Below are 27,171 nucleotides of genomic sequence, written 5' to 3'. Positions count from 1 at the left end.
AATTCCAGGTCAGCCTGGGTTAGTGAGACCTTCCTTTGAAAAATAAAATAAAACACATTGAAAAGCAAATGATTTAGCCTCAGCCCCTCAGGGTCTCTGGTTCCCTGGATTAAGCATGAGGAGTGAGGATGATTGCCAAGTTGCTGGGAGCCGCTCCCTCCTCCCCAGCCTGGCATTCAGTAGTCCAGACCACGTCGTCTGAGCTCACCTCAGCGCCCTGGAGACAATCATCATTATGCTCAAGACCTCCATGAAGCCCCTGCATAGGGGAACAGCTTAATTGGGTTCAGCGGATGATAATCTCACAGGACATCGTCAAAGGAACACCTAGTGGGTCCCAGTTAATGAGGTCCCTGCGGGCTGGCACGGGGCTCTGGTGGGCATGGGTGGACGTGTGCAGGCCCCCAGTGCAGGGGGATTTGCCAGGAGCAGGGAGTGTTCCCGTAGGGGAATGCAGCACTGGAATCCTTGTCAAGGGCAGGGATGGGTGCCCGGGCTTGGTGGAGAGAAGGGACAGTCACTCCAGGCGCTTCCCAGAGCCAACAGGCTTTGGGGAATGAAGTCACCTGAGGGCCAAGAGAGAGGAGTAGAGGAAGCAGACAGACAGGAATTCTGCCCCAAAGATTCTGGCAATTTCCTCCACAACCACAACTTGCTCTGCTCATGAAAGTGGTTGATTCTGAGGCTCAGGGAGATGAGCTGGACTGGTTTCCTAGTAGATTCTTTTTTTTTTTTTTCTTTTCTTTTTTTTTTTTTTTGTTGAGGTGGGATCTCACTCTAGCTCAGGCTGATCTGGAACTCACTCTGTAGTTCCAGGCTGGTCTCAAACTCACAGCGGTCCTCCTTCCTATCTCTGTCTCCCAAGTGCTGGGATTAAAGCTATGCGCCATCACTCCTGGCTTCCCAGTAGATTTTTTTATTTTATTTTTATTTATTTGTTTGAGAGAGAAAGAGGGAGGGGAAGACAGCGAGGAGAGAACAGGCTCACCAGGGCCTCTAGCCACTGTAAACAAACTCCAGACACATACACCACCCTGTGCATCTGGCTTGCATGGGTCTTGGGGAGTTGAACCAAGGTCCTTTGGCTTTGCAGGCAAACGCCTTAACCACCAAGCAATCTCTCTAGCCACCCCCAACCTTGATAAGCCATGCCTCTTTCTAGGGAAGGCTTTCCAACATAGCACTGCCTGCCATGAGCAAGAGCCACCCTTCCTTCCTTTCCTGCTTCCTACAGATATTTATTCATTTCATAATTGCTGGGTGTGTGTGTGTGTGTGTGCGTGTGTTATTCTTCTGGTATCCCACATAGGTTTGTGCCAGGGTCTCTCATTGGCCTGGAACTCCCCCAAGTAAGCTACAGTGAATGGCCAGCTGACCCCAAGAGTCTGCCTTCTCTACCTCCCCAGCAAGACTGAGCTCGGGCTTCATGCACGTGAGGAAAGCACGTTCACCATCTGAGCTCCCTCCCAGGTCTGTTTCACTGGTTGTCTCTTGAACCATTTCCTATGGCCAGGTACTGGCAAGATGCCAGGAGTACTGTCACCAACAAAACAAGGAGAGGGCTAGAGAGATGCTCAGCGCTTAAAGGCACCTGCTTGCCAAGCCTGGCAGCTCAGTTTCTATTTCCCAGGTCCCGTGTAAAGCCAGACGCACAAAGTGGCGCACGCATCTCCAGTTCATTTGCAGTGGCGAGAAACCTTGGCACACCATTCTCTCCCTCCTTCCCTCCCTCCCTCCCTCTCTCTCTCTCTCTCTCATCTTCTCTCTTTCCTCTCTGCTTGCAAATACATAAATATAAAAACAAAAACTGGAGCCCAGCAGACATAGGAACAGTGAGTGGCGCTGCTCCGAGCCAAGGAGGTGTCCGTTGGGATCGGAGCCGAGATCAAGGGTTTGGATTGCATTTCAGACGCAACTGGTTTATGCTTGTAATCCCTGCACTTGAGAGGTAGAGGCAGGAGGATCAGAAGTTCATGGTCATTCTCAGCTATCAATTTCCAGGTCAAGCTGGCCTACAAGAGACTCTGTCCCAAAATTTAGTTGGGGGTCTAGACAAAGCTCATTAGTGTCAGCTGAAGATATTAAGTGGGAAGCTGATGACAAATAAACATATGTATATTTTTATTTTATTTATTTATTTGACAGAGAAAGAGGGAGAGAGGGACAGGGAGAGAAAGAGAATGGGCATGCCAGAGCTTCCAACCACTGCAATCAAACTTGAGATGCGTGCGCCCCCTTGTGCATCTGGCTAACGTGGGTCCTGGGGAATCAAACCTGGGTCCTTTAGCTTTGCAGGCAAATGCCTTAACCGCTAAGCCATCCATCCAGCCCACTATATGTATATTCTTAAATTAAAAAAAAAAAAAACTTTAGGTCTGGGGTGAGTGGGTGTGGCTCGATGCATAAAGCGCTTGCCGCTCAGGCTGGAGTACCAGAGTCCAACACCCAGACCCACATAAGCAGCCCGAAGCCGTGGCGGGCTCCTGTCATCCCAGCTCTGTGATGCCAAATGCAGGGCGGGAGGTGGAGGCTGGGGAATTCCCCAGAAAGCTGATGGCAAGTGCAGCTAGGAACAGCAGAACGAGAAGCAAGGAAAAGAGAAAGAGAGAGAGAAAACCGAGAGAGAGAAAACCGCTACCTCAAATGAGATGGAAATGGCCTCACTCCTCACCAGGGCATGTGCACACCTGAATTCACATGTATGTGCATATTCACTGCACCTAACACCCCCCCACACACACACCCCCACACACATACACACACAAATCTTTCACTCTTACTGCTGATTGCAAAATGTATGAGGCACTGAGACAGAATGAATGAAATGACACCATGAAGGAGCAATCAGTAAAGACCAGCCTGCGGAAAACCCCACTGGAGACACAGTCTTTAAGGATACAGTTTTGAGCTGGAGAGATGGCTTAGCGGTTAAGGTACTTGCCTGAGAAGCGTAAGGACCCAGGTTTGATTCCCCAGGACCATGTAAGCCAGATGCACAAGGGGGCGCATGTGTCTGGAGTTCGTTTGCAGTGGCTGGAGGCCCTGGTGTGCCCAATCTCTCTTTCTCTCTCTCCCCTTCTTTCTCTCTTCAATAGATTTTTAAAAATCAGTCAGTCATGGTGCACACCTTTAATCCCAGCACTTGAAAGGCAGAAGTAGGAAGATCACTGTGAATGTGAGGACAGCCTGAGACTATGTAGTGAATTCCAGGTCAGCCTGGGCTACAGCGAGGCCCTTCCTCGAAAAACCAAGCATATGTAATGTTTTTAGAATCCTTGTTTTTTAGAGACATAAGCTAAATATTTGTCAGTGAAAAGAAACAGTCTTTGTTCCACATTATTCGAAAAGAACTTTGTGAATAGAATGAAAGGAGATCGGCCTTGAGCCGGTCTTTGTTGAAGGGAGATGATGGTTACCTCAGAGTTCGTTGTGCCACTGCTTCTCGAATTGGTTCATTCGCCCTCACAACTTTTGTGTGTGGTCATCACAATAGTCTCTCTTGTACGTGTCTGATGTTTTCAGATTGTGGTCAGGGTGTTTGAGTGCAATGAGAGGCCCTTGAAAATCTTAACTGGGAACATCATTTCCCCTCACCAGAACTTTCTAGCTGTTTTCTTTTTCTCTCCCCCAGCAAGCCCTTGGTCCCTACCAGAACCCCTTCTGACACCCACTGGTCCCTGCAGCCCCTGACGGCGCTGGCTCACTGGCCCTGAAGCCCCCCCCCCCCCCAGGTGTCGTTCCAGCCTCCAGGTGCCGAGACTCTGGGGTCTGAGCTCTGGGTGTGACAGACTCCTGAGAGATCCTCCGTACTCCGGAGGAGCCTCCATTCAGTCCCAGAGGAAGACACAGGGAGAGTCTGTGAGACAGTATCGCGTGTCACCACAGCTAATGACTTCCCAGAAGAGCTACAGGTGGACACTAAGCTACTCCCTGCAACACGGGACCAGGGAAGCACATACTGAAGTCTGGTCTTGAGTCAAAAACATGAGCAGTGGGCTGGAGAGATAGTACGGTAGTTAAGGAGCTTGCCTGCAAAGCCTGACAACCCAGGTTCGATTCCCAGAACCCGCATAAAGCCAGCTGCACAAAGTGGTGGCATGAGTCTAGAATTCCTTCGCAGTGGGTAGAGGCCCTGGCATGCCCATTCTCTCCCTCTCTCTCCTCTCTCTGTCTCTGCTTACAAATAAATAAATAAATTTAAAGGCCAAGCATGGTGGCACACGCCTTTAATCCCAGCACTGGGGAGGCAGAGGTAGGAGGATCGCTGTGAGTTCGAGGCCACCCTGAGACTCCATAGTGAATTCCAGGTCAGCCTGGAACAGAGTGAGACCCCACCTCAAAAAAACAAAAATAGGGCTTTGGAAAGTGGCTTAGCGGTTAAGACATTTGCCTGCGAAGCCTGAGGACCCCGGTTCAATTGCCCAGAACCCATGTAAACCAGATGCACAAGGGGGTACATGCTTCTGGAGTTCCTTTACAGTGGCTGGCGGCCCTGGCGTGCCCATTCTTTTACTCTGCCTCTTCCTGTCTCTCTCTCTCAAATAAATAAGTAAATAAATTTAAAATAAATAAGTAACTAAGTTTTAAAACATGAGCAGGACCATTTCTGCTGCGAACTCACTGTGAGGCTAACAACCACAGGATGCTGTCCCCACCAGCAGCATTGTTGGTGCAAAGAGAGAGAGAGAGAGAGAAAGAAAGAGAGAGACAGGACAGTTGCTACTATTGCCTAAAAGAGACACGGAAGAGGATTCTTACTCATTTTCTATTTGAGTGGCTAATATAGAGAAAGCAGGGGGTTATTTAGCCTATGGTTCTGGAGGCAGGACAGTCCAAAAGCAGGTGTCAGTCTCTGGTGAGAGCCTTCTGCCTTGTCACAGAGAGACTATCACATGGTGGGACCCAGCAAGCCCCCTGGCTCAGGACTCTTCTAAGGGCACCCATTACCAGACCCCGCCCGTATGACCGCACGCAACTCTAATTACCTTCCAAAGGCCCACCTCCGAATATCATTAACATATGACGTGGGGATTCAATTTTCAGCACCTAAATTTTATTTTGTTTCAGTTTATTTATTTGTAAGCACAGAAAGAAAGAGAATGAATGAGAGTGGGTACGCCATGGCCTGTAGCCACAAACAAATGCCAGATGCATGTGCCACTTTGTGCATCTGCCTTTACATGGGTACTGAGGAATCGAACCTGGGTCGTTGGGCTTTGCATGCAGACACCTTAGCCACTGAGCCATCTCTCCAGCCCCACTTTTGGAGGCTGCTTTCAAACTGCAGCACCTGTGTAAAGCCAAAAGTGTATTGCCAAAAGTCCTGGCATGCCCTTACACACACTCTCTCGCTCACTCAATCTCTCAAAATAAAGAAATTTTTGTTTTTTTTTTTTCCGAGGTAGGGTCTCACTCTAGTCCAGGCTGAGCTGCCACTCACTTTGTGGTCTCAGGCTGGCCTCGAACGCTCAGCAACCCTCCTACCTCCGCCTTCCCAAGTGCTTGATTTAAAAGCATGTGCCTGGGCTGGAGAGATGGCTTAGAGGTTAAGCGCTTGCCTGTGAAGCCTAAGGACCCCGGTTCGAGGCTCGGTTCCCCAGGTCCCACGTTAGCCAGATGCACAAGGGGGCGCACGCGTCTGGAGTTCGTTTGCAGAGGCTGGAAGCCCTGGCGCGCCCATTCTCTCTCTCTCTCTCCCCCTCTTTCTTTCTCTCTATCTCTCAAACAAAAAAGATAATAAAAGCATGTGCCACCATGCCCAGCTAAATAACTTTTTTTAAAAATTCAAGGTCATTTTCAGTTCCATAGTGAGTTCGAGGGCAGCCTGGGCTACCTCGGCCACTGGAGGTAGAGAGAGGGAAGGCGGAGAAGCAGGCTAGAGAAGGACCCTCGGCGCTGGGAGCTTGCCCTTGGGGTTGAGCCGAGGGGCAAAGCCAGCTCGTGTGCCCTTCGCTGCGGTCCTAACGCATGCTCGGTTGGTCCTAGGGGAGCCCCCAGCGCCCCGCAACGGCAGCCGGCCCCCCAGTGCGAACGGGAGCGAGGGCGAGGCCGTCCCGGCGGGCAACCTCACCTGCGCCTACTACCAGCACTCGCGGGCCGTGGCGGCCACGCTCATCGCCCTCTACGCGCTCATCTTCCTCCTCTGCGTGGTGGGCAACGCGCTGGTCTGCCTCGTCGTGCTCAAGAACAGGCACATGCGCACCGTCACCAACATGTTCATCCTCAACCTGGCCGTCAGCGACCTGCTGGTGGGCATCTTCTGCATGCCCACCACCCTTGTGGACAACCTCATCACGGGTGAGTGGCGGCCCCCCCACCCCCACCCTTCCAGTCTCCAGCTCAACCTAGACAGACAGACAGACGCTTAGGAGACAGGGTGCGTTGCTGGCCCTCTTGGCCACTCCGGGTGGTGGCTGCCAGGTGACGCGTGATGGCTGCGATGAACCCGTCCTTTCCTTTGGGGCGGGCATTGAGTTCCATGCGCTTTGTGGTTAGCTTAATGAATCCCCGCAGTGGTTCGTGCTTGTGATTTTCCTTGCTGGATGGGTGAGGATGCCTGCTCAGGGCAGTTTCGGGACGGGTCTGTGGTTACTCAGCCTGTCAGGGTCACAGCCCTCGGGAGGCAGAGGTAGGAGGAGCGCCATGAGTTCGAGGCCACCCTGAGACTACATAGTGAATTCCGGGTCAGCCTGAGCTACAGTGAGACCCTACCTCAAAAACCTTAAAAAACAAAAAGAGACCCACATTCTCATACTCCACTATCTAATTACATACCCTGCACCCTTGTAAGGGTGTTTTCAAGGTTGCGGGGAGATTCAAGACAGGTTCTTAAACTCCAAACCCTGAGTTTGTGTCTGTTTTACCAATGGATTGAAATTAAACTGGAGAGATGGCTCAGTGGTTGAGGCGCTTGTCTGCAAGCTTAATGATCGGGGTTCAATTCCCCATTACCCACGTAAAGTCAGATGCACAAAGTGGTGCATGCATCTGGAGTTCACTTGCTGCGCTTGGAAGTCCTGGCGCACCCATTCTCTCTTTCTGTCTTTATTTCTCTCTCTCTCTCTCTGTCCTTGCAAACAAATAAAAATAAAAAGAGAGAGACACATAAGGAGAAGGGAGATCTTTCTCTGATCTCTAGCAAAGTGGAAGTTGCAAGGGCAAACTTAAGGATATTTCTGCTTTTTAATTTTTGGGTCCAGTCATCCTAAACTACCTAACAAAGCTACCTGATGCCCTTTCAGCCTGGTTCTCCCAGGAAGCTCCCACGGGCAGAAATAGAGCCAGAGAAAGAAGTGGGAGGAAGGGAGGCATCTCTCTTCTATGTAAGAAATGAGAGATGCCTTAGTGGTTAAGGCACTTGCCTGTGAAGCCTGAGGACTCAGGTCTGATTCCAACAATATCCATATAAGCCAGATGCACAGGGTGGTGCATGCATGCATCTGGAGTTTGTTTTCAGTGGATGGAGGCCCTAGTATGCCCATTCTCTTTCTACCTGCCTCTTTCTCTCTATGTCTTTCAAATAAATAAATTAAAATTAAAAAGAAATAAAAGAAAGCCCATTTGCTCTCTTTCAAAATAAATAAATAAAAATTTTAGCTGAGCATGATGGTGCACACCTTTAATCCCAGCACTCAGGAGGCACAGGTAGGAGGATTGCCATGAGTTCAAGGCCACCCTGAGACTCCATAGTGAATTCCAGGTCAGCCTGAGCTAGAGCAAGACCCTACTCCCTCCCCACCCAAACAACAACAACAACAAAAGGTATCTACTGTCAAATGTGCTGTTTTGTTTTGTTTCTGTTTTTTGAGGTAGGCTCTCACTCTAGCTCAGGCTGACCTGGAATTCACAATTGTAGTCTCAGGGTGGCCTTGAACTCACCGTGATCCTCCTACCTCTGCCTCCTGAGTGCTGGGATTAAATGTGTGCCACCACATGGGGCTTGAATGTGCTCTTAACCATGTCTCAGATTGGTTGGATAAAACAAAGGCACAACAACCGAGGACGAAACAGAAGTGAAGAAAGACACCATGGAAAGCAGTCGTTCCAAGGGCCAGCGTGGTCGGACATTATGTGCTGTCGTGAGGATTGGCTTGTTGAGTAAGGACGATGTGGACCTGGAACTTGTTTTAATGTACAAGGACAAACCCGCAGGGACTCTGCAGATAATCTTCCTATTTGGATTCAGAAACTCACAGAGGAGAAATATCAAGTGGCACAACGTGTAAATGAGGCAGCTATTATAATTCAAAACCAGAAGAACGAACTTGGAAGGTAATACTTACTTCCCCTCTAATTGGGGACGAATTGGAGAACAAAGATGGAGAAAATGTTACAATGAAAAATCCTCTGGACTTAATTGGATGGGCAGAAATGCCTGAATGCCTTGGCTTCTCTTTAATGTGCCCAGTGGTTACAGACGAGGATTAAAATCATGTGTAATTTCCAGGCCGCAGGGATGGTTTAGCGGTTAAGGCAATTGCCTGCAAAGCCAGTTCAAGTCCCCAGGACCCACGTAAGCCAGATGTACAAGGCAGAGCATGTGTCTGGAGTTCATTTGCAGCAGTTGGAGGCCCTGGTGTGCCCGTTCTCTCTCTCACTCTATGACTTCTGTCTCTCTGAAATAAACAAGCAAAATGTGTTATTGTCCTCCGCAGGCTGTGTGATTTGTACAACAGAGCCCCTGAAAGGGTGGTCACTGGAGTCTGTAGGAACTTGTAATAGACCTCTGGGTGCTGGGGAGGGCTGGAGACGAGAACTGGAGTGTTTGGCATCTGGAGTGCAGCTTCCTGGTGGTCCTGGGTTTCATGATCCTTGTGAGCGAGACCCCGCCGATGCTTTGAGCCGCACGGCTGCCCAACGAGAAGAAGATATTGCGCAGAGCGCACCGCGTGCACCTGGATTATCTGCATTTGGCCACATTGACAAAGTGCCAGCGATGGAGCCGCTTCCGTCTGACTGAAGCTGAACGACAGACAATACAGTACAACGCAGAATGCTGGAGATAAAGCCTTTTTGTCCTGTCTTTGACACACGATCAAAATCATTTGTAAAGAACATCTTTCCTATGTTTTGATTTTAACAAATGCAAATTTAGTTCTCTAAAACTTAAAAACAAGCAAACAAGAACCCAGGTCTGTGAAACGGGACCTCATTTCTGGAAAATAATTTATGCCAGTCCTTTTGTTCTCAAAGTTTAAGTTTTAGCAGAATATCAAATTATGTAAAATTAAATTTGTGAAGGATGTAGAGAGTCTCAGACACTGAATAAACTGCTTAAAAAACAAAGAAGAAGCTGAGCATGGTGGCACACACCTTTAACCCCAGCTCTCAGGAGGCAGAGGTAGGAGGATCGCTGTGAATTCGAGGCCATCCTGAGACTCCATAGTGAATTCCAGGTCAGCCTGAGCTAAAGTGAGACCCTACCTCTAAAAAAAAAAAACAACCAAAAAAACCCAAAAAAGGAATTCTGCTGTGGGCTGGAGAGATGGCTTAGCAGTTAAGGCACTTGCCAACAAAGCCAAAGGATCCAAGTTCAATTCCCCAGTACCCATGTAGAGCCAGATGCCCAATGTGGTATGTGCATCTGGAGTTCATTCCTTCAGTGGCTCTGGTGTGCACTCTTTCTCTCAAATATATATATACATATGTATACACACACACACACACACACATATATATATATATATGTAAAATTCAGGACTTTAATGCTTGGACTCGAGTCTGTCAGATATGGACCTCTGCGGTGCTCTGGAGTTGTCTTTCAGGACGATGGCTGACGCCCCTTGTTTAGTCCATGATCTTGATGGCACACTGCATTGAACTTTGTCTTCCTTTTCCGTTCCCCCTCCCCTGCTGCCTGTCTCTTCTCCTTCTCTCTTCTTCCTTGTCCACTTCTTCCTCTTCCTCCTCCTCCTCCCTGTCTCTCTCCATCTCTCTGCATCTCTCCTGGAACCGTGTGCATCTCAAGCTCCCTTTGAACCTGCTTTGTAGCCAAGGCTGGTCTTAAGAACCTGCCCTCCCTTCCTGTGCCCAACAGTGCTGGACTACTGGTGTGTCCACCACGGCTGCTTTTGTTCTGTTTTCCTCTCTGTCTCTCTCTCTTTGCTGGGGATAGAGTTTGGGGTTTCACTCATGTTAGGCAAGTGCTGTACCCACTGAAGCACATCCCCGTCTTGTTTTTCAGGGTAGGGTCTTGCTCTAGCCCAGGCTGACTTGGAACTCACAAGTATCCTCCACCTCAACCTCCTGAGTGCTGGGATTAAGGGTGTGTTCCACCACACTCGGCAGAGAAAGAAAGAGAGAGAACACCAGGGCCTCTAGCTGCTGTAAGTGAACTCCAGGTGCATGTACCACGTTGTACATCTGACTCACATGGGTACTGGGGAATCGAACCCAGGTCATTAAGCTTTGCAGGCAAAGCTTAGCCTTCAAGGCTAAGCCATCTCTCCCAGACCTGTTTTCTTTTTCTTTTTTTTCTTTTTTTATTTTTTGGCTCTTTTCGGTTCACTTCATGAAGTTACACTAGTCCAAGTGAAAAGCGAACCCCAAATGGTTACATTCTACAAGCTGTGACAAGGACAGAAGGGACATTCTACTCATGGCAAGGAAATCTTCACTTATGCTTCAGAGAGCTGCAAGCACTGGAAACCCACGAGCCTTCAACTTGTCGTCCTTAGCCAGCCCAGTCTCCATGAGGAGCTGGCCCATGTGCTCGCGCCGGTCACCCTGTAGCTGAGGCACTTCCCCGTGTCCTGGACGCTCAGTCACAGCACCGCCGCCGGCACGTTGCCCCCTGGACGCCTGCACTAGTTTCTTTTCATCGCAATCATCAGCGACCCCTTGGACCGTGGCCAGGGTCTTCCTGCCGTTTCTCTGCTGAATTCTTACGTGGATGTGATCCTCAGTGCCGGCAGGAAGCGGGTCACCACCCTTAGCTGCATCAGCAAAGGGGTCGAAAGAGTGGAGGCTGTGGAAGGCGGCTGCAGGAGAAGGCGGCCAGGGGGTACGGAGGGGGCTCGATGGGGGCGCAGCTGAGTCCTCGATGGCAGCTCACTGACTGGGGCCCTGTTTTCACTTGTATTTTGAGAGAGAATCTCACTACATTTCTCATGCTGGCCTTGAACTCACTCTGTTGTCTGGGCAGGTCTTGAATTTGCAGTCCTCCTACCGTGGCCTCAGGGTAGCTGGAAAGACAGGTCTAAACCAGCAGGTCCAGCTCACTGAATGGTTTTCTTAGTTTCTTCCAGTCTGTGATGGGTGCTTGGTGATGACGTCTGCACGTTTGTAAAGTGCTGAGCAGTTACCTGTGGGGAACGCTGTACAACTGCCTGGTGTCTGGCCCCAATTAGATCCGGCTCAAGCCCTTTGTGTGACCACAGCACAGGCGGCGGCGGAGTGGGGGGTGGGGGGGGGACGGACGGGGGGGGGGGGACGGGCGGGGGGGGGGACGACGAGCTGTCATCGCGGCAGTGGGGCTTGCTTTAATCCTTTGGTTAGCACGCTGTTTCTCATCTGTAAAGCAAGCACTTTGCCATTTATAATTAATGTTACCAGGAGCTCCTTGGAGAGTATACAGACGTTCTGTTTCTCATATTTTTGCACTCTTATTTTAGAACGCAACAGTGGGTCTCTGCCATATTCAGTGATCACTGTCATTTGCCCTTGGAATAAAGATCGTCTGCTAATATAATTCCTTTGAAGTTTATTAATTGGAGTTCTGCTCCATGAGTTGTTAAAAAATATTTTATTTTTTTTTAATTTACTTATTTGACAGAGAAAGAGGGAAAGAGAGAGAATGGGTGCACCAGGGCCTCCAGCCACTGCAAACAAACTCCAGACACATGCGTGCGCTTGTGCATCTGGCTAACATGGGTCCTGGGGAATCAATGCTGGGTCCTTTGGCTTTGCAGGCAAGCACCTTAACCACTGATCCATCTCTCCAGCCCTGTTTATTCCTTGTTTTGTTTGCGTAAGTGCACATGCCACAGCACGCACGTGGAGATCAGAGGGTAACTTAGAGGCACCTGGGCCTCACCTTTTGCCAGACTGCAATGGGACATCAGACTAACTCGCTTTACGTGGCTGCTGGGGAATTGAACTTGGACCGGCTGGCTTTGCAAGCCAGCATCTTTAACCACTGAGCCATCTACCCAGTCCCACAAGATTCATTTTAACTTTACACTTTTCCTTACTTGAAGCTTATTGCTCAGTGAGAAATCTGTTTATCCATAGCATGTTTACATGTTTGTTCCCTCTTAGTGTGCACATTCGATTCAGAGAATTGATCTTCCCTTTCGCCCAAGTCAGATCTCGTGCATGCATGTTGGCCTGTAATACCGCAAATTTATTGGAGAGTATGGAATTTACATGAATGATGCAGTGATTGTTGTTGTCTTTAGAAATCAGTCAACAATACTATTTTTCTCTTTTGAGGCTGACCTGGAATTCACTACATAGTCACAGGATGTCCTTGAGCTCACAGCAGTCCTCCTACCTCAGCCTCTCAAGTGCTGGGATTAATGGCATGCACCACCATAACAGGCTATTCTCTTTCACCTCCTCGCCCCAGCTCCTTTTACCCTGGAGGCCCCCCTCAGTGGGGTTATGCTCTTCACGGTGGGGTCATGAGGCCTCAGCCAGTCCGTGTGGGGTAGGCGGGAGAGAATGCCTCAGAGTCCTGCCTATGCCCTGTGGCTCTTACGGTCTTTCTGTCCCCTCTTCCACGATGTGCCCTGAGCCGTGGCAGGCCTGTTGGCCCACTGACTTAGTGTGAGTTCTTTGTAGCTTCTGGATTTCTGCTTTGGTAGGTTTTGACTAATCACTGTGTTTGTCACCATCAACCTGGGGCTGGCTGTCAGCTGTCAGTAAGAGCAGTATCCATGTTGCCACTTCCTCTGCCATTTCTCCCAGCCCCTGGCACACGTAGAGGTGGCATGTCTCGTGGTGGGCAGTCGGCTAGCTTCCGGTCTTATCGACGGATGTTGGTTCTCCTCCATTTTCTCTGTCATCTGTAAGATAAAGCAGATGCTCCAACCAAGAATGAGAGCAGCTTAACACCCTATTTTTAAATACTTCTCATTTTTATTTGTGAGACAGAGTGAGAGAGAATGGGTGCGCCAGGGCCTCTAGCCATTGCAAATGAACTCCAGATGCATGTGCCACCTTGTGCATCTGGCTTACGTGGGACCTGGGAAGTAAACTTGGGTCCTTTGGCTTTGCAGGGAAATGCCTCAACCACTAAGCCACCTCTCCAGCGCACATCCTACATTTTTATCTCTAATTTTATGAATTTGGATCTTGTCAATCTTGTTTTTTTTTTTTTTTCAACAAACCACCTCTGATTAGAGGTATTTTCTCTATGTCAAGATTTTCCAAGTTATTCTCATGGATATATTTAAATGAATGATTTTGTGTTAATCTCATTCTATCTCTTACCCTTTGCACCAGGCTTTTTTTGTGGGGGGGGGTGGGAGGTGGTTTTGAGGTAGGGTCTTACTCTAGCCCAGCTGACCTGGAAGTCACTATGTAGTCTCAGGGTGGCCTCAAACTCACGGCGACCCTCCTACCTCTGCCTCATGAATGCTGGGATTAAAGGCATGCACCACCATGCCCAGCTTTGACCTGTCATTTTAATAGTTGCCTGGTGGCCCCACCCACCCCCATGTGGCCCTCCACTGTCCCGGGATAGGCCGCAGGGGCCTCTATTTGGTAGTGAGCTAGAGCTGGCTTATGGTGGTACTGTTCATGCCAGCCAACAGTGCCAGTTTACCCAACTGTGTTCAGTGATCTTACACACTGGCAGCTTGAACCGTGCCATGAAGTTAGACAATAGAAACTGGCAAATCTGGGCTGGAGAGATGGCTTAGCAGTTAAGCGCTTGCCTGCAAAGCCTAAGGACCCAGGTTCAACTCCCCAGAACCCATATAAGCCAGACGTACAGGGTGAAACCTGTGTCTGGAGTTTATCTGCAGTGGGTAGAGGCCCTGGCGTGCCCATTCTCTTGCTCACTCTAATAAATAAATAAAAATAAAATATTTTTAAGAAGAAATTGGCAAATCTACTTTAAGAGAAAGAAAGAAAATTGGCAATGGGAGAAACTGCTTGTTTGTTTTGATGGCTTTGGTTTTTATTTTTTTTATTTTTGTACTTACACGGCCTAGTTCTCCTAAGCAGAACCGGTCTGGTGCCCACAGCAGCGCTGGCTGCTCATGACATCTTCAGGACCCCAGCACCTGCTGATTCTCACCACTTAGCCACGCTGGCATTGAAGCATTTCTTACCCAGCAGTGTCTTCTTTTTACAGGGTGGCCCTTTGACAAGGCCACTTGCAAGATGAGCGGCTTGGTGCAAGGCATGTCAGTATCTGCCTCCGTTTTCACACTGGTGGCCATTGCTGTGGAGAGGTAAGAGGTCCCCCTGGGCTCCGGGGGCCTGCCCCAGCGAGCAGCGTCTCCAACATGGAGCTGGCTGGGGGGCTGGGGCCACTCTGTGGCGGGTGGGCTCAAGCTTGAGCCATGCAGGGGAAGACCTGCTCACGGTACCCCCTAACTCCATCTGGAAGACATGGAGGCCACCCCGGAGTGATGTAGGATTTCTTGGGGCCTGCGGGAAGCCACCTACCCTGTGTTTAAACCCAGGAAGTCAGAGTTAGGGGAGCCTGCATGCAGGCGGGTTTGGAGTGGCTGGGAAGAAAGGGTCTCTCCACGCCCTTCCCTCTACCCCCACATCCTACCTGCCGGGCCCTGGAAATCAAGGCCTTGTTTAGTCCCCATAGCCATCACTTCTGCTCACCCAGCCTCAGGTTCCAGCACTCCCTCACACACAGCTCCGCTCCGGAGGCCAGAGGTGAGGACCGGGGCCCGGGGTCAGGGAGGCCCTGGGCCAGCACGGAGCTGCATTTTGGCATCATGCCCCCACTGCCACTCTAGCCACCCCAGTGCGGTCAGGGCTCCTGGTGGGTGCCTTCACCCAGGGATTAGAAGGCACCGTGGCCTCCCTGAAGGCTGTTGGCTTAGTCGCATAGCTACTCCGAGCCTCTGGAGTCTTGCCTGTGAAGTGGGAAATTCAGAAGGCTTCAGACAACTTCTGCAGCCAGAGTTTCTGGGCATGGCTTAGCCTCCAGCCCAGTCCACAGGTCCACTGTGACGTTATTCCTTTCACACACACCCCCATTCTCCTGCCTGTCCCCTCTCCAACATGCACCCTTAGCCATGCCTTTCTAAAGCCCAGTACTCCATTTGTCCCCACCAAACCCAGGAGTTTTGTTTTATTTATTTATTTATGTTGAGAAAGAGGCAGATAGAGAAAGAATGGGCACACCCGGGCCTCCAGCCACTGCAAACAAACTCCAGATGCATGCACCACTTTGTGCATCTGGCTCATGTGGGTCCTGGAGAATCATACCTGGATGCTTAAGCTTTTCAAGCAAGCACTTTAACCGCTAAGACATCTCTCCAACCCTTGTTTTGTTTCTATTTTTATTTATTTATTTAATAAGGAGGGAGAGGGAGAGAGAGAATGGACATGCCAGGCCCTCCAGCCACTGCAAACGAACTCCAGACGCCTGCGCCCCCTTGTGCAACTGGCTAACGTGGGTCCTGGGGAATCAAATCTGGGTCCTTTGGCTTTGCAGGCAAACACCTTGACTGTTAAGCCATCCCTCCGGCCCTTGTTTTGTTTTTAAACAGGGTCTCACATATCCCAAGCTGGCCTCAAACTAGCTAGGTAGCAAAGGATGACCATGAACTTCTGACCCTTCTGTCTCCACCTGCCAAGTGCTGAGGTTGCAGTTCTCCGCCACCACGCCCAGTTTGTGCAGTGCTGGGGATCAAACTCGGGGCTTCAGGCATGTTAGATCAAGCACTCTACCCACTGAGCTACCTCCCCAGAACGGTTGCTTGTAACCCCGTGAGGTAGGCAGCTGGTGTGCTGGAGGTGGGTTCCAACCTCCACAAAGCCGCTTAGCTGGCTGATGCGCGACGGGCTCCCCTCCACCAGCCTTGATTTTGTCGTCATTGTTGGGTGAAGCGAGGGTGCCATGTTTGCTCTCGTGTGCAGTTTGTTGAGATCCATCTGCTCCGGGAAGCCTTCCTGGGTGACCCCAGGAGTCTCCCCCACCTGTTCACTGCTGTTGTGCACAGAGCAAGTACCACGTGCTTCCGGAGCCATTTGCTCTCAGGAGACTCCTTGAGCGCCTGCCAGCTGTGAAGCCCGAAGGTCAGGGTGGCGCAGGCCAGGGAAGCCATGCTTGAGCCAGGCAGGCTGCGGGGGGAGGAAAAGCTGCCATCTGAGCGGGAAAAGGGCGGAGGTAGGAGGGCACGTTAGTGAAGCCCACAGTACCTCTGGTCCACAGTCAACTCCACACTCGCATTCTGAGGCAGGTTTTACCCCTAAGGAGCCAGGTGACCTTGTATGACTGCCCTCCCTCCCCTCTCTGGGGCCCCCCACCATTAAACAGGTGAGGCTGACTGAACAGCCCCGAGGTCTGCTTTCAGTGGACATGAGGAGACATTCCTTGTTTTCTTTTTTTTTCCCACTTTTATGCATTCAGAATGCCTTAGAAGTGATTTCACACCGTCTTTACACCACCACGAAGGAGGGCCTGCTATTGGCCTCATTTTTGCAAATAAGGAAACTGAGGCCTAGAAAGACTTATTTTTATTTATTTATTTATTTATTTGAGAGCGACAGACACAGAGAGACAGATAGAGGGAGAGAGAGAGAGAATGGGCGTGCCAGGGCTTCCAGCCTCTGCAAATGAACTCCAGACACCTGCGCCCCCTTGTGCATCTGGCTAACGTGGGACCTGGGGAACTGAGCCTCGAACCGGGGTCCTTAGGCTTCACAAGCAAGCGCTTAACCGCTAAGCCATCTCTTCAGCCCGAAAGACTTATTTTTATTTTAGAGAGAGAGAGAATTGGCCCACCAGGGCCTCAGCCACTGCCTTAGAATTCCAGACACTTGCGCCACCAAGTGGACATATGTGATTTTGCGCCTGCTTCACCTTTGTGCATCTGGCTTATATGGGATCTGGAGAGTCAAACATGGGTCTTTAGACATTGCAGGCAAGCGCCTTAACCACTAAGCCATCTCTCCAGAATTTCACACCTGCATTTATCTAAACACAACAAAAGAAAATGCTAAAAACTCCTAACTCCTTCCCTCAAAGTTACACTCACACACTCTCTCTATATATAAATGTTTCAACTTTCATGCAAAGAGAGGGTTTATGGCCACTGGCTTATATGGTGTAGTAGAGCAAGGCAAATTTGGATTTCAAGGTGGTCCACACTACTTGCTGGCTGTGTGGCCTTGAGCCAATTGCCTGACACCTCTGAGTCCTTTTCCTCACCAGTAAATTAAGGCTGTAAGGATGCAGGAGAATCAGAAGTTCAATTCATTCTCTGCTACACAGGGATCTTGAGCCAGCCTAGGCTACAGACACTGTCTCAAAAAAAAAAGAAAGAAAGAGAGAGAGAGAGAGAGCCGGGCGTGGTGGCACACACCACAGGATCACCACCCTGAAGTTACACAGTGAATTCCAGGTCAGCCTGGGCTAGAGTGAGACCCTACCTCGAAAAACAAACAAACAAAAAATAAATAAAATAAAATAATTAAGAATGTAAACTGTTGCTAGGAGGGAAGGCCTGTCATATAGGCTCCACCTTTGACCTCCTAGCCCCTCGAGTCTTCTGGGGAATCAGTGCAGCTTAAAAGATCCCCTTGCTGATGATGTACTTAGCCGTCTCAAGTACAGAATGCGCACCACACACTGCCCGCTGTGCCCCAGTGCCAGCTAACCCCCCCACCCCGCAAGAAGTGTACACTGCTCCTCCATCCTCCCTTGCTTGTGACCCCAGCCGCCTCTGCCACTCACTCAGCCGGGCCAGTCACTTCCCTCACAGGTGAGCATCCAGTTTGCTGGCAAATTCACTTAGTTAGCGCCCAACAGGTCCCCAGGAGCTGCCAGGGGTGTGACCACGGATGTCAGGTGTCCCCATCCCGCAGCCCCTTAATGAGGTGGGCACTGTCCCCGCTGGGGCCCTCCGAGACCCCCGCTTCTCTTCCCAACCCCACTGGAGTCCAAGGGCACCCTCCAAGACCCCTATCCTCTCCCCCCATCCCCGCTGGGGACCCTGGGCACCCTCCCACACCCCCGCCCTCTCTCCCCATCCCCTTGGGGCCCCAGGGCACCCTCGCAGCCCGCTGCCACTCTCTCCCCCTCCCCCGCCCCCTCCCCGGACGGGGGCGGGGAGCGCGGGTCCCGCAGGTTCCGCTGCATCGTGCACCCTTTCCGCGAGAAGCTGACCGTGCGCCAGGCGCTGCTCACCATCGCGGGCATCTGGGCGCTGGCGCTGCTCATCATGTGTCCCTCGGCCGTCACGCTGACCGTCACGCGCGAGGAGCACCACTTCATGGTGGACGCCCGCAACCGCTCCTACCCGCTCTACTCGTGCTGGGAGGCGTGGCCCGAGCGGCGCATGCGCAAGGTGTACACGGCCGTGCTGTTCGCGCACGTGTACGCGGCGCCGCTGGCGCTCATCGTGCTGCTGTACGCGCGCATCGCGCGCAAGCTGTGCCAGGCGCCCGCGCCCGCGCCCGCGGCGGAAGCGGCGGCGGAGGGCGGCCGCGGGTCGCGCCGGCGGGCGCGCGTGGTGCCCATGCTGGTGGCCGTGGCGCTGTTCTTCACGCTGTCCTGGCTGCCGCTCTGGGCGCTGCTGCTGCTCATCGACTACGGGCAGCTCAGCGAGCCGCAGCTGCGCGCCGTGGCGGCCTACGCCTTCCCCTGGGCGCACTGGCTGGCCTTCCTGCACAGCAGCGCCAACCCCGTCATCTACGGCTACTTCAACGAGAACTTCCGCCGCGGCTTCCAGGCCGCCTTCCGCGCCCAGCTCTGCCAGGCGCCGCGGCACGCTTACTCCGAGAGGCCCGGGCGCCTCCTGCGCCGGCGGGCCCTGGTGGACGTGCAGCAGCAGCCCAGCGACTCGGCGGCGCTGCGGTCCGAGTCGGGCCCCAGCAGCGCGGGCGCCACCGGGGCCCCGCCCAGGCCCGGACGCCTGCCGCTGCGCAGCGGGCGAGTGGGGCACCGGGCTGGGCTCGAAGAGAGACCCGGCTGCAACCATCTGCCCCTCACTATCCCAGCCTGGGATATCTGAGGGCGGAGGAGGTCGGGGGGGGGGGTTAGAGAGGGCAGACCTCGTGGCCTGTGGCTTCAGATCTCTGCATGGCACAGTAGCCTGGGGTGGCTTTTAGAACAATCTACCAGAATGCCTTCTTGTCCAAAAAAAAAAAAAAAAAGGCAGTGGACAGCTGGTGATGGTGGATGAGGGAGGAGGGAAGGAGCTGAAACTCCCCAAATCTCTTCTGCATGGTAGGCAGCCATGATACTACGGACATGCCATCCAGTTCTCATACGACGCTGACACTGAGGACTGAGGCCTAGGGACAGAGGTGGCTGGAGCTCTCAGTTGGAAATCCCACTGGAACGTGACTTCTCTATGGTTTCTACATCTCCAGTGCACCCCCTCACCCCCCGCCCCAGGCAGAGCACAGGAAGGTATATCATTCTAATCACATATCTGGGGAGAGGTGATCTCCAAAAGCTTCGACGCCCAGTCCCCTGTGAGAAGGTACCCTCTGTCCTATTGCTGAGGAAGCTCCCCTTAGCCCCTTCCTGGGAAAAGTTTGTGCCAGCTCAAATGTGTTGATTTGTTCCAAGAAGCGTCCCAGGGCTGCTCTCCTCCAGGATGGCTCAACCGAGCATCTGCACAAAGAACCCCTAGGGAGCCTGCTTTGATGGCAGGGCACTTGGGGCCTGAGCCTAGGGAAAGGGGGAAGGGAACCTTACCGCGCCTCCATCACCCAGAGCCAGGCAAAACTTGCAACAGCGGAAAGCTGTCCCTTTGGAAACATGTCTCGCTGGAGCTGCAAACATGAAGCCTTCTCCGGGCCTCTCATCTTTGCTTACTGGAAGGAAGAAGTTGGCGGAGAGAAGCTGCAGCCAGGGCCCCCAGAGGAACTAATGACAGACAAACAGAACCCGCTCCATAGCACGTGACTCATGCACCTTTAAAAGCAGTTGGGGGGTCTAGGAGCTCCGGCGTACCCCGGGGCTCTGACCCAGCCCGCCTCCGTGGCCTGGAAGGAGTGAGGCTTCTCTCCAGGGGAAGAAATGGTGTTTGCCTCTGGTGGCTTTTGCCAAGCCCCAGCAACCTGCAGTCAACGAGATACCCCCGCCTCCCACCTTCGCTTCCATTACTAAGGTGGGTTAGACACTTAAGGTATCAAAAAGAAGCATTCGCAGTCGTGGGCCTTTGAGTGCCAGTGGCTTCCTTAATACGCAACGACTTGTCACCGTTTATTGTACTCTGCTGGATGGGAAAAGATGCCTAGAACTCGCATATGTCCAAGAATACCTCAGGTCATCAGATTTATGCAAAGGAGGTTGGCACAGCTGTTCTTGCCATTTCGCAAAGCAACTAAGATCCAACAGGGCTGAGGTCACAGAGTCTCAGAGAGCAGGACTGGCTAGGCTAGTGTTTGATTGTCTTCTCAGAACGGCATCTTGTCTTGCCAGGCAGATGAGAGAGCCTGGCATAGAGGAGAGCTTGAAGTTCCCAGGTGCTGTTCCTTGAAACCCAACCAGATCACCCCAGGAACTGGAATCTTGCCACCTCCGTGTTGAGGCTGGGAAATGACTCCATTGTGTTTGCCCTTGCCACTTCCCGCCGGAGCTGCTCTGGACAAATGGGCTGGGCTGGGCTGAATGAACTGATTGCCAAGCTTTCTCCCAACACTACCTGGTCCCCGGAGTCTTCCGGGTGAGGGTGCGAGAGGAGATCAGCGTTTTGTGTCATGACAACCTGACAGCCACTGGCTGTTTGTTTACTGGGAAGACTTTTGACTTCAGGCTGTAAAAATAGCTCAAAGAGCCACGTGCCAATCCCTATGGCCTGCTGGGAGCTGTCTGGAGACTCTGGTCTCTCTGAGCTGTTTCTTTTTTTATTTTTTTTTTCTTCATGATCTCTTAGAGCACAAAATCACAGCCTGATGGGGGCAGAATGACTCCCAAGCCAGCCTTTCCACCTTTATTTCTTGGCTTTATGTCTCCCAAAAACTACTTATAGCGTAACTGACAAAAAATAAATAAAACGGGGCTGGAGAGATGACTTAGCAGTTAAGGCACTTGCCTGTGAAGCCTAAGGACCCAGGTTTGATTCTCCAGGTCCCATGTAAGACAGATGTACAAGGTAGTGCATGCATATGGAGTTTGTTTGCAGTGGCCGGAGGCCCTGGCGTGCCCATTCTCTCTCTCTCTCTGTCTGAAATAAAAACAAATGGTGCGTGGTGGTGCAGCCTTTAATCCCAGCACTTGGGAGGCAGAGGTAGGAGGATCGCTGTGAGTTCAAGGCCACCCTGAGACTACATAGTGAATTCCAGGTCAGCCTGAGCTAGAGTGAGACCCTACTTCAAAAAAACAAACAACAACAAAAAACCCTGCATAAGTCACAATGCATCCGTTTTGCTATTTTTATTCTCAAAAAAAGATCAAAGGCTGCACCTGCCTGCCACAGGCTTGATCTGAACAACACCAGGCAGGATTTGGTGTGGTCACTGAAGTGGGCAGCCCTTGGGAATACATTGGAAACTTGTCCCTAAAATCATGGTCAAATGCAGTATAGAAGTGGCCGTGTTGGTCTTTTTAAAGTAAGTTTTGTGGCATTATGGACACACGTTATTATGTAATTAGCCACTAGGTACTTCTTTACACTTTATCATCCCAAAGTACGCTAACTCCCCCTCTTCCTCCCTGGCCTGAATAGCCACCATGCTACTTTCTCTCTGGATCTGGCTATTCTATGAACAAGTGAAACCACACGGTGTTTATCCTTTTGTGACCGGCCCTCCACTGAGCATAGCATCTCCAAGATCCATCTGTGTTTTGCACGTGCCAGGATCCCCTTCCTTTTTAGGGCTGAGTAATATCCCAGTTGTATGTGTATGCCAACTTTTGTTCGTCCATGCATCCATCAATGGCACGTGGCATGAATTTTTTCTCATTTTTATTTTTTTATGAGAGAGGTGATTGGCGTGCCAGGGCCTCCAGCCGCCGCAGTTGGACTCCAGGTGCATGCGCCCCCTTGTGTGCCTGTGCGACCTTGTGCATTTGTGTCACCTTGTGCATCTGGCTCACGTGGGACCTGGAGAGTCAACCTGGGTCCTTGGACTTCGCAGGCAAGCGCCTTAACCGCTGAGCCATCTCTCCAGCCCACCATGGATATTTTGATTATTACAAGTAAAGTGTGGAGCGTTCGATAATGAAAGTAAGTCCTGAAAATAATGCCTATGTGAACTCTGAGAGTGGACACCCCCAACCCCTCCCCCATTTTGGCATTTAGGAATGACAAAGTGAGGCCTAGGGGACAGTTGTCATTGCTGTCACTCCTATATGTCCCCATCCAGCTGCTCTGAGCTTCTTTTATCTGTGTCACGTGCCTGGAATGGGGGAAAATTGTATGTTCTGGCCATAGGATATTTGTGTGGATCTGTTTCTATCCTAACTTTGTTGACCTCACGGGATTCCTGTGTCCTTAGGAGCCTCGGCACTAGAGAGCAAGTGACAAGGACCTCTTCCAAGTAGCCATGTTCGACCTGTGACACAATTGGGTCTTCTGAGGTGACGGCCCCTTCATGGGCGGAAAGTTTAGAGATGAACAAGCGTGTGATGGGGAAGAGGGCCAGGGGACTGTTGACACTGAGCGCCCCACCCAGAGGGGCTCTTGGAAGGACGCCGTGTCCCGCGGTACCATGCGCTACAACAGCGGTCCTTCTCCGCGTCCATCTCCACCTGAGGAGTGGGCTCCGGACTTCCCCAAGACCACGCGCCCACACCTGACCGGTGGGAGCTGGAGGCAGTGCCCACCCCGGCCCACAAACCACAGTCTCGCCAGCCTGGGGCCAACGCCCTGCTCTTAGGACCTGGAGGATGCCGGGCGTTGACCTGGGTTGGAACACAGGCTGGACCTGGCAAAGGGGGTCCGGGCCCCTATCATTAACCTACTGTGCATTCATCCCGAGACCCAGATGTGAGCCAAGCCGAGGGCTGCACGGACAAAGGCCGGCTCTGAAGCCCGGGACCTTCCTGCACCCTTTTCCTCAGCTCACCTCTCCAAGTGCCACTGAGGAAAGACGGATGAGAAAGAGGTGACCAGACTGCCACTACAAGCAAACAATGTTGATGCTAAATAGAGTCCCTGCTGAATCACCCCATTAGTATTGGAATTTTCTCTCCCGCTACAAAAGACCGCTAGATAATTTTGTGGAAATTTTTTTACAAAATTTAGATGAGCAAAGACAAAGAAATGAAGAGCACCTGAGTAGTGAAAGAGATACACATCCTTTTTTTTTTTTTAAGTTTAAATGCATAGGTTTACATTTTCAAACTTTTTTTGTTTTGTTTTTCAAGGTAGGGTCTCACTCTAGCCCAGGCTGACCTGGAATTCACTATGTAGTGTCAAGGTGGCCTTGAACTCATGGAGGTCCTCCTACCTCTACCTCCTGAGTGCTGGGATTAAAGACATGTGCTACCAAGTCCAGCTAAAACTTTGTGTGTGTGTGTGTGTGTGTGTGAGGTTGGGTCTCTCTATAGCCCAGGCTGACCTGGAATGTACTATGTAGTCTCAGGCTGGCCTCAAGCTCACAGCGATCCTCCTACCTAGGCCTCCTGAGTGCTGGGATTAAAGGCGTGAGACACTACACCTGGCTGGATTATTACCAGTTTTGGCTGTTATGAATAATGCTGCTATAGACAATCATATAGAAGTCTTTGTATGTAAAGCCAGGCATGGTAGCGCATGCCTTTAATCCCAGCACTCGAGAGGCAGAGGTAGGAGAATCACTGTTAGTTCAAGGCCAGTCTGAGACTATGTAGTGAATTCCAGGTCCGCCTGGGCCAGAGCGAGACCCTACCTTGAAGAAAAAAAAAAATCATTTTAAACCCATCAAGGACAGGTTTAATGGAAATAAGAGGCTAGAGTTGGAGGACATTAGAAATGGCCTCTCCAAGTAGGTAACATTTGAGAACAAAATAAACCTAGCGCTGGAGAGAGAGCTTGGCAGCAAAGCTTAGCAACCCAAGTTCGATTCCACAATGCCTATAAAAGCCAGATGCACAAAGTGGCACATGTGTTTGGAGTTCATTTGCACCAGCTGGCTGCCCTGGTGTGTCAGTTCTCTCCTTTACCTATCTCTCTGATCATATATATATAATATATATATAAATATATATATATATATATATGTATATATATATATATACACACACACACACGTATATATTTGAGTTTTGGGGGTTTTTGAGGTAGGGTTTCACTCTAGCTCAGGCTGACCTGGAATTCACTAGGTAATCTCAGGATGGCCTCGAACGCACAGTGATCCTCTTACCCCTGCCTCCCGAGTGCTGGGATAAAAGGTGTGTGCCATCATGACCAGCTTAGCTTTATTGTTTTAAAAGCATTTTTTAAAAATATCTTATTTTGGCTGGGTTAGGGTTAGGCTAGAGTGAGACCCCACCTCAAAAAACAAATAAAGCTAAAGGAGCCATGTCACTACGTAGGGAATGACAGAACCAAGCAGCTGAGCATCACATACAAAGGTCCTGAGGTAGGAGTGGAACCAGTGAAAAAGGGACTAATCTGGGCTTGAGAGATGGCTCAGCTGTTAAAGGTGCTTGCTTGTAAAGCCTGATGGGCCAGGTGCAATTCCCTAGTACTCACATTGAGTCAAATGCACAAAGTGGTACATGTGTCTGGAGTTTGTCCTCTCTCTCCTTACAAATAAACAAATTAAAGCATTAAAGTATTTTTAAAAAGGAAAAGGGATTGACATATACCAAAATGCTACTGGATTTCAGCAATTAAATTTCTAGTTAATTCTAAACATGTGTTCAATGCCTGTTAAGAGCTAGGTGAAGCCAGGTATGGTGACACATGCCTTTAATCCCAGCACTAGGGAGGCAGAGGTAGGAAGATCACACCAAGAGTTCAAGGCCAACCTGAGATCACATAGTCCAGGTCAGCCGGGGCTACACTGATACCCTATCTTGAAAAAACAAAAAACAAACAAACAAAAAAAGCTAGGTGAAGTGTGAAGTGCTTCCCGTCTCTTATTTATTTCTTATGATGGAGCCCTGTGGACAAGAGCTATAGCTAGTTCATTCACTGGGGACCTAGTCTGGAACATTGCCTGGTGCATAGGAGTTTTCAACACATGGCTGTGGAATGAGTGGAACAATGGCGTGAGTGTCAAGTATTTCCAGCTTGTAGATAGGGGAAAAGAGGCTCTAAGAAGTCACTTACTGAAGGCTATATAACCACGAGGTGTTCAACCTGAGACTCGGGCCCAAGTCTTGGCCCATCTGGCCTCTTTTTCCCTCATTTGGGAAACTGATGTTCAGAATTAGAGCATGAAGCTTGATGGAGGTTTCCTATAATCCTAAAAATAAAACCAGCCAGCCACAGGCTCCAGCATGCAGCCTTGGTCCCAAGGCCACATTTCCATCCCATTCAAAGGCTTCCAAAGAGTTGAGATGGGAAAGACACCAGCAGTTTAAGTAAAAGGTAAAATGAGCATGATCCAATACCACAAGCCCCTCCAGGCAACCCCTGCTCCCCAGCCCTGTGGTCACAGAGGGAGCGAAGGCTGCTGGCCCGGCTGTTCTGTCCTGTGTCCTGCCTTGTTTGTGTTCCCTTGCTAACTGCCATGGCCCAGGTCTTTGAATCCGGCCACCAACAAATGCTACCGTTGTCATGCACAAACAGCCCAATAAATACGGGTGGAAAAACCCAAACTCAGATTTGGAGAAATGAGTTTATCTGTCCCTTGGCCAATGGGAGTAGTAAATCACTCTGTGTTTGAGGAGTCACTGCCGCCCCCTCCCATAGCACCCCCAGTCTTAGAACAGCCAAGGCAGGCTGTTTGGGGACTGAGCAGCCTTCATTGCTATTTTGGCTGCCCCCTGGTTGGTTTGTCCGGTGGTCCTCAGCCCACCCCCAATCTTCATAATCACCTCCTTTGTTCTTCCCTTCCCAGGTCTTTGGAAAACAATCCTGGTACCTGTGTGTGGTGGAAAATAAACTCAGTGTGAAAGAGTGTGGGTATCTCATTTTTATTTCCATAGTATTATTAGTTTTTCTCCTTTTTTTTTTTTTTTTTTTTTTTTTGGTTTTTCGAGGTAGGGTCTCACTCTAGCCCAGGCTGACCTGGAATCTGGAATTCACTATGTCATCTCAAGTGGCCTTGAACTCACAGCGATCCTCCTACCTCTGCCTCCTGAGTGCTGGGATTAAAGGCGTGCCCCACCATCCCTGGCTAATTTTTCTCCTTTTGTGTCTTCATGATAAAAGGTTTTCAGGCAAAATAGGCATCCCCTTTTTTTTTTTTTTTTTTAATTTTTTTATTTAGTTATTTGAGAGCGACAGACACAGAGAGAAAGACAGATAGAGGGAGAGAGAGAGAATGGGCGCGCCAGGGCTTCCAGCCTCTGCAAACGAACTCCAGACGCGTGCGCCCCCTTGTGCATCTGGCTAACGTGGGACCTGGGGAACCAAGCCTCGAACCGGGGTCCTTAGGCTTCACAGGCAAGCGCTTAACCGCTAAGCCATCTCTCCAGCCCCAGGCATCCCCTTTTAAAAGGTGAACAGAAAACCCGGCATGGTGGTGCACACCTTTAATTCCAGCACTTGGAAAGCAGAGGTAGGGAGGATTGCTATGAGTTCAAGACCAGTCTGAGCTATCATGAGACTCTGCCTCAGAAAACCAAAAGGTCTGGAGAGATGGCTTAGTGGTTAAGGTGCTTGCTCATGAAGCCTAAGAACCCAAGTTCAACTCTCCAGAACCATGTAAGCCAGATGCACAAGGTGACACATGTGCCTGGAGTTTGATTGCAGTGTCTTAGAGGCCCTGGTGCGCCCATTCTCCCTCTCTCATTAAAAAAAAAAACAAACCTAGCCAGAGATCGTGATGCAAGCCTTTAATCCCAGCACTCGGGAGGCAGAGGTAAGAGAATCACTGAGAGTTCAAGGTCACCCTGAGACTACATAGTGGGTTCCAGGTCAGCCTGAGCTAGAGTGAGACCCTACCTCAAAAACCAAAAACCAAGGGCTGGAGAGGTGG

The 27,171-nt window shown here is 50.7% G+C and overlaps 1 protein-coding gene across 1 annotated transcript in view; it reads left to right on the top strand.

Annotated features, from left to right (window-relative positions):
- The window catches only part of Npffr1 (neuropeptide FF receptor 1), a 32,733-nt gene extending 13,579 nt beyond the window's left edge, over positions 1 to 19,154 (top strand). Inside the window, exons 2-4 of the mRNA XM_045137761.1 lie at positions 5,986 to 6,297; positions 14,303 to 14,402; positions 18,269 to 19,154. Coding sequence (XP_044993696.1) covers positions 5,986 to 6,297; positions 14,303 to 14,402; positions 18,269 to 19,154 — 1,298 coding nt within the window. The remainder of the gene's footprint in view (positions 1 to 5,985; positions 6,298 to 14,302; positions 14,403 to 18,268) is intronic.
- The last annotated feature ends 8,017 nt before the right edge of the window (positions 19,155 to 27,171 follow it).

The sequence above is a fragment of the Jaculus jaculus genome, chromosome 18 (assembly GCF_020740685.1).
Source record: "Jaculus jaculus isolate mJacJac1 chromosome 18, mJacJac1.mat.Y.cur, whole genome shotgun sequence".
NCBI classification, from domain to species: domain Eukaryota; kingdom Metazoa; phylum Chordata; class Mammalia; order Rodentia; family Dipodidae; genus Jaculus; species Jaculus jaculus.
This window is presented reverse-complemented; position numbering and strand designations above follow the sequence as displayed.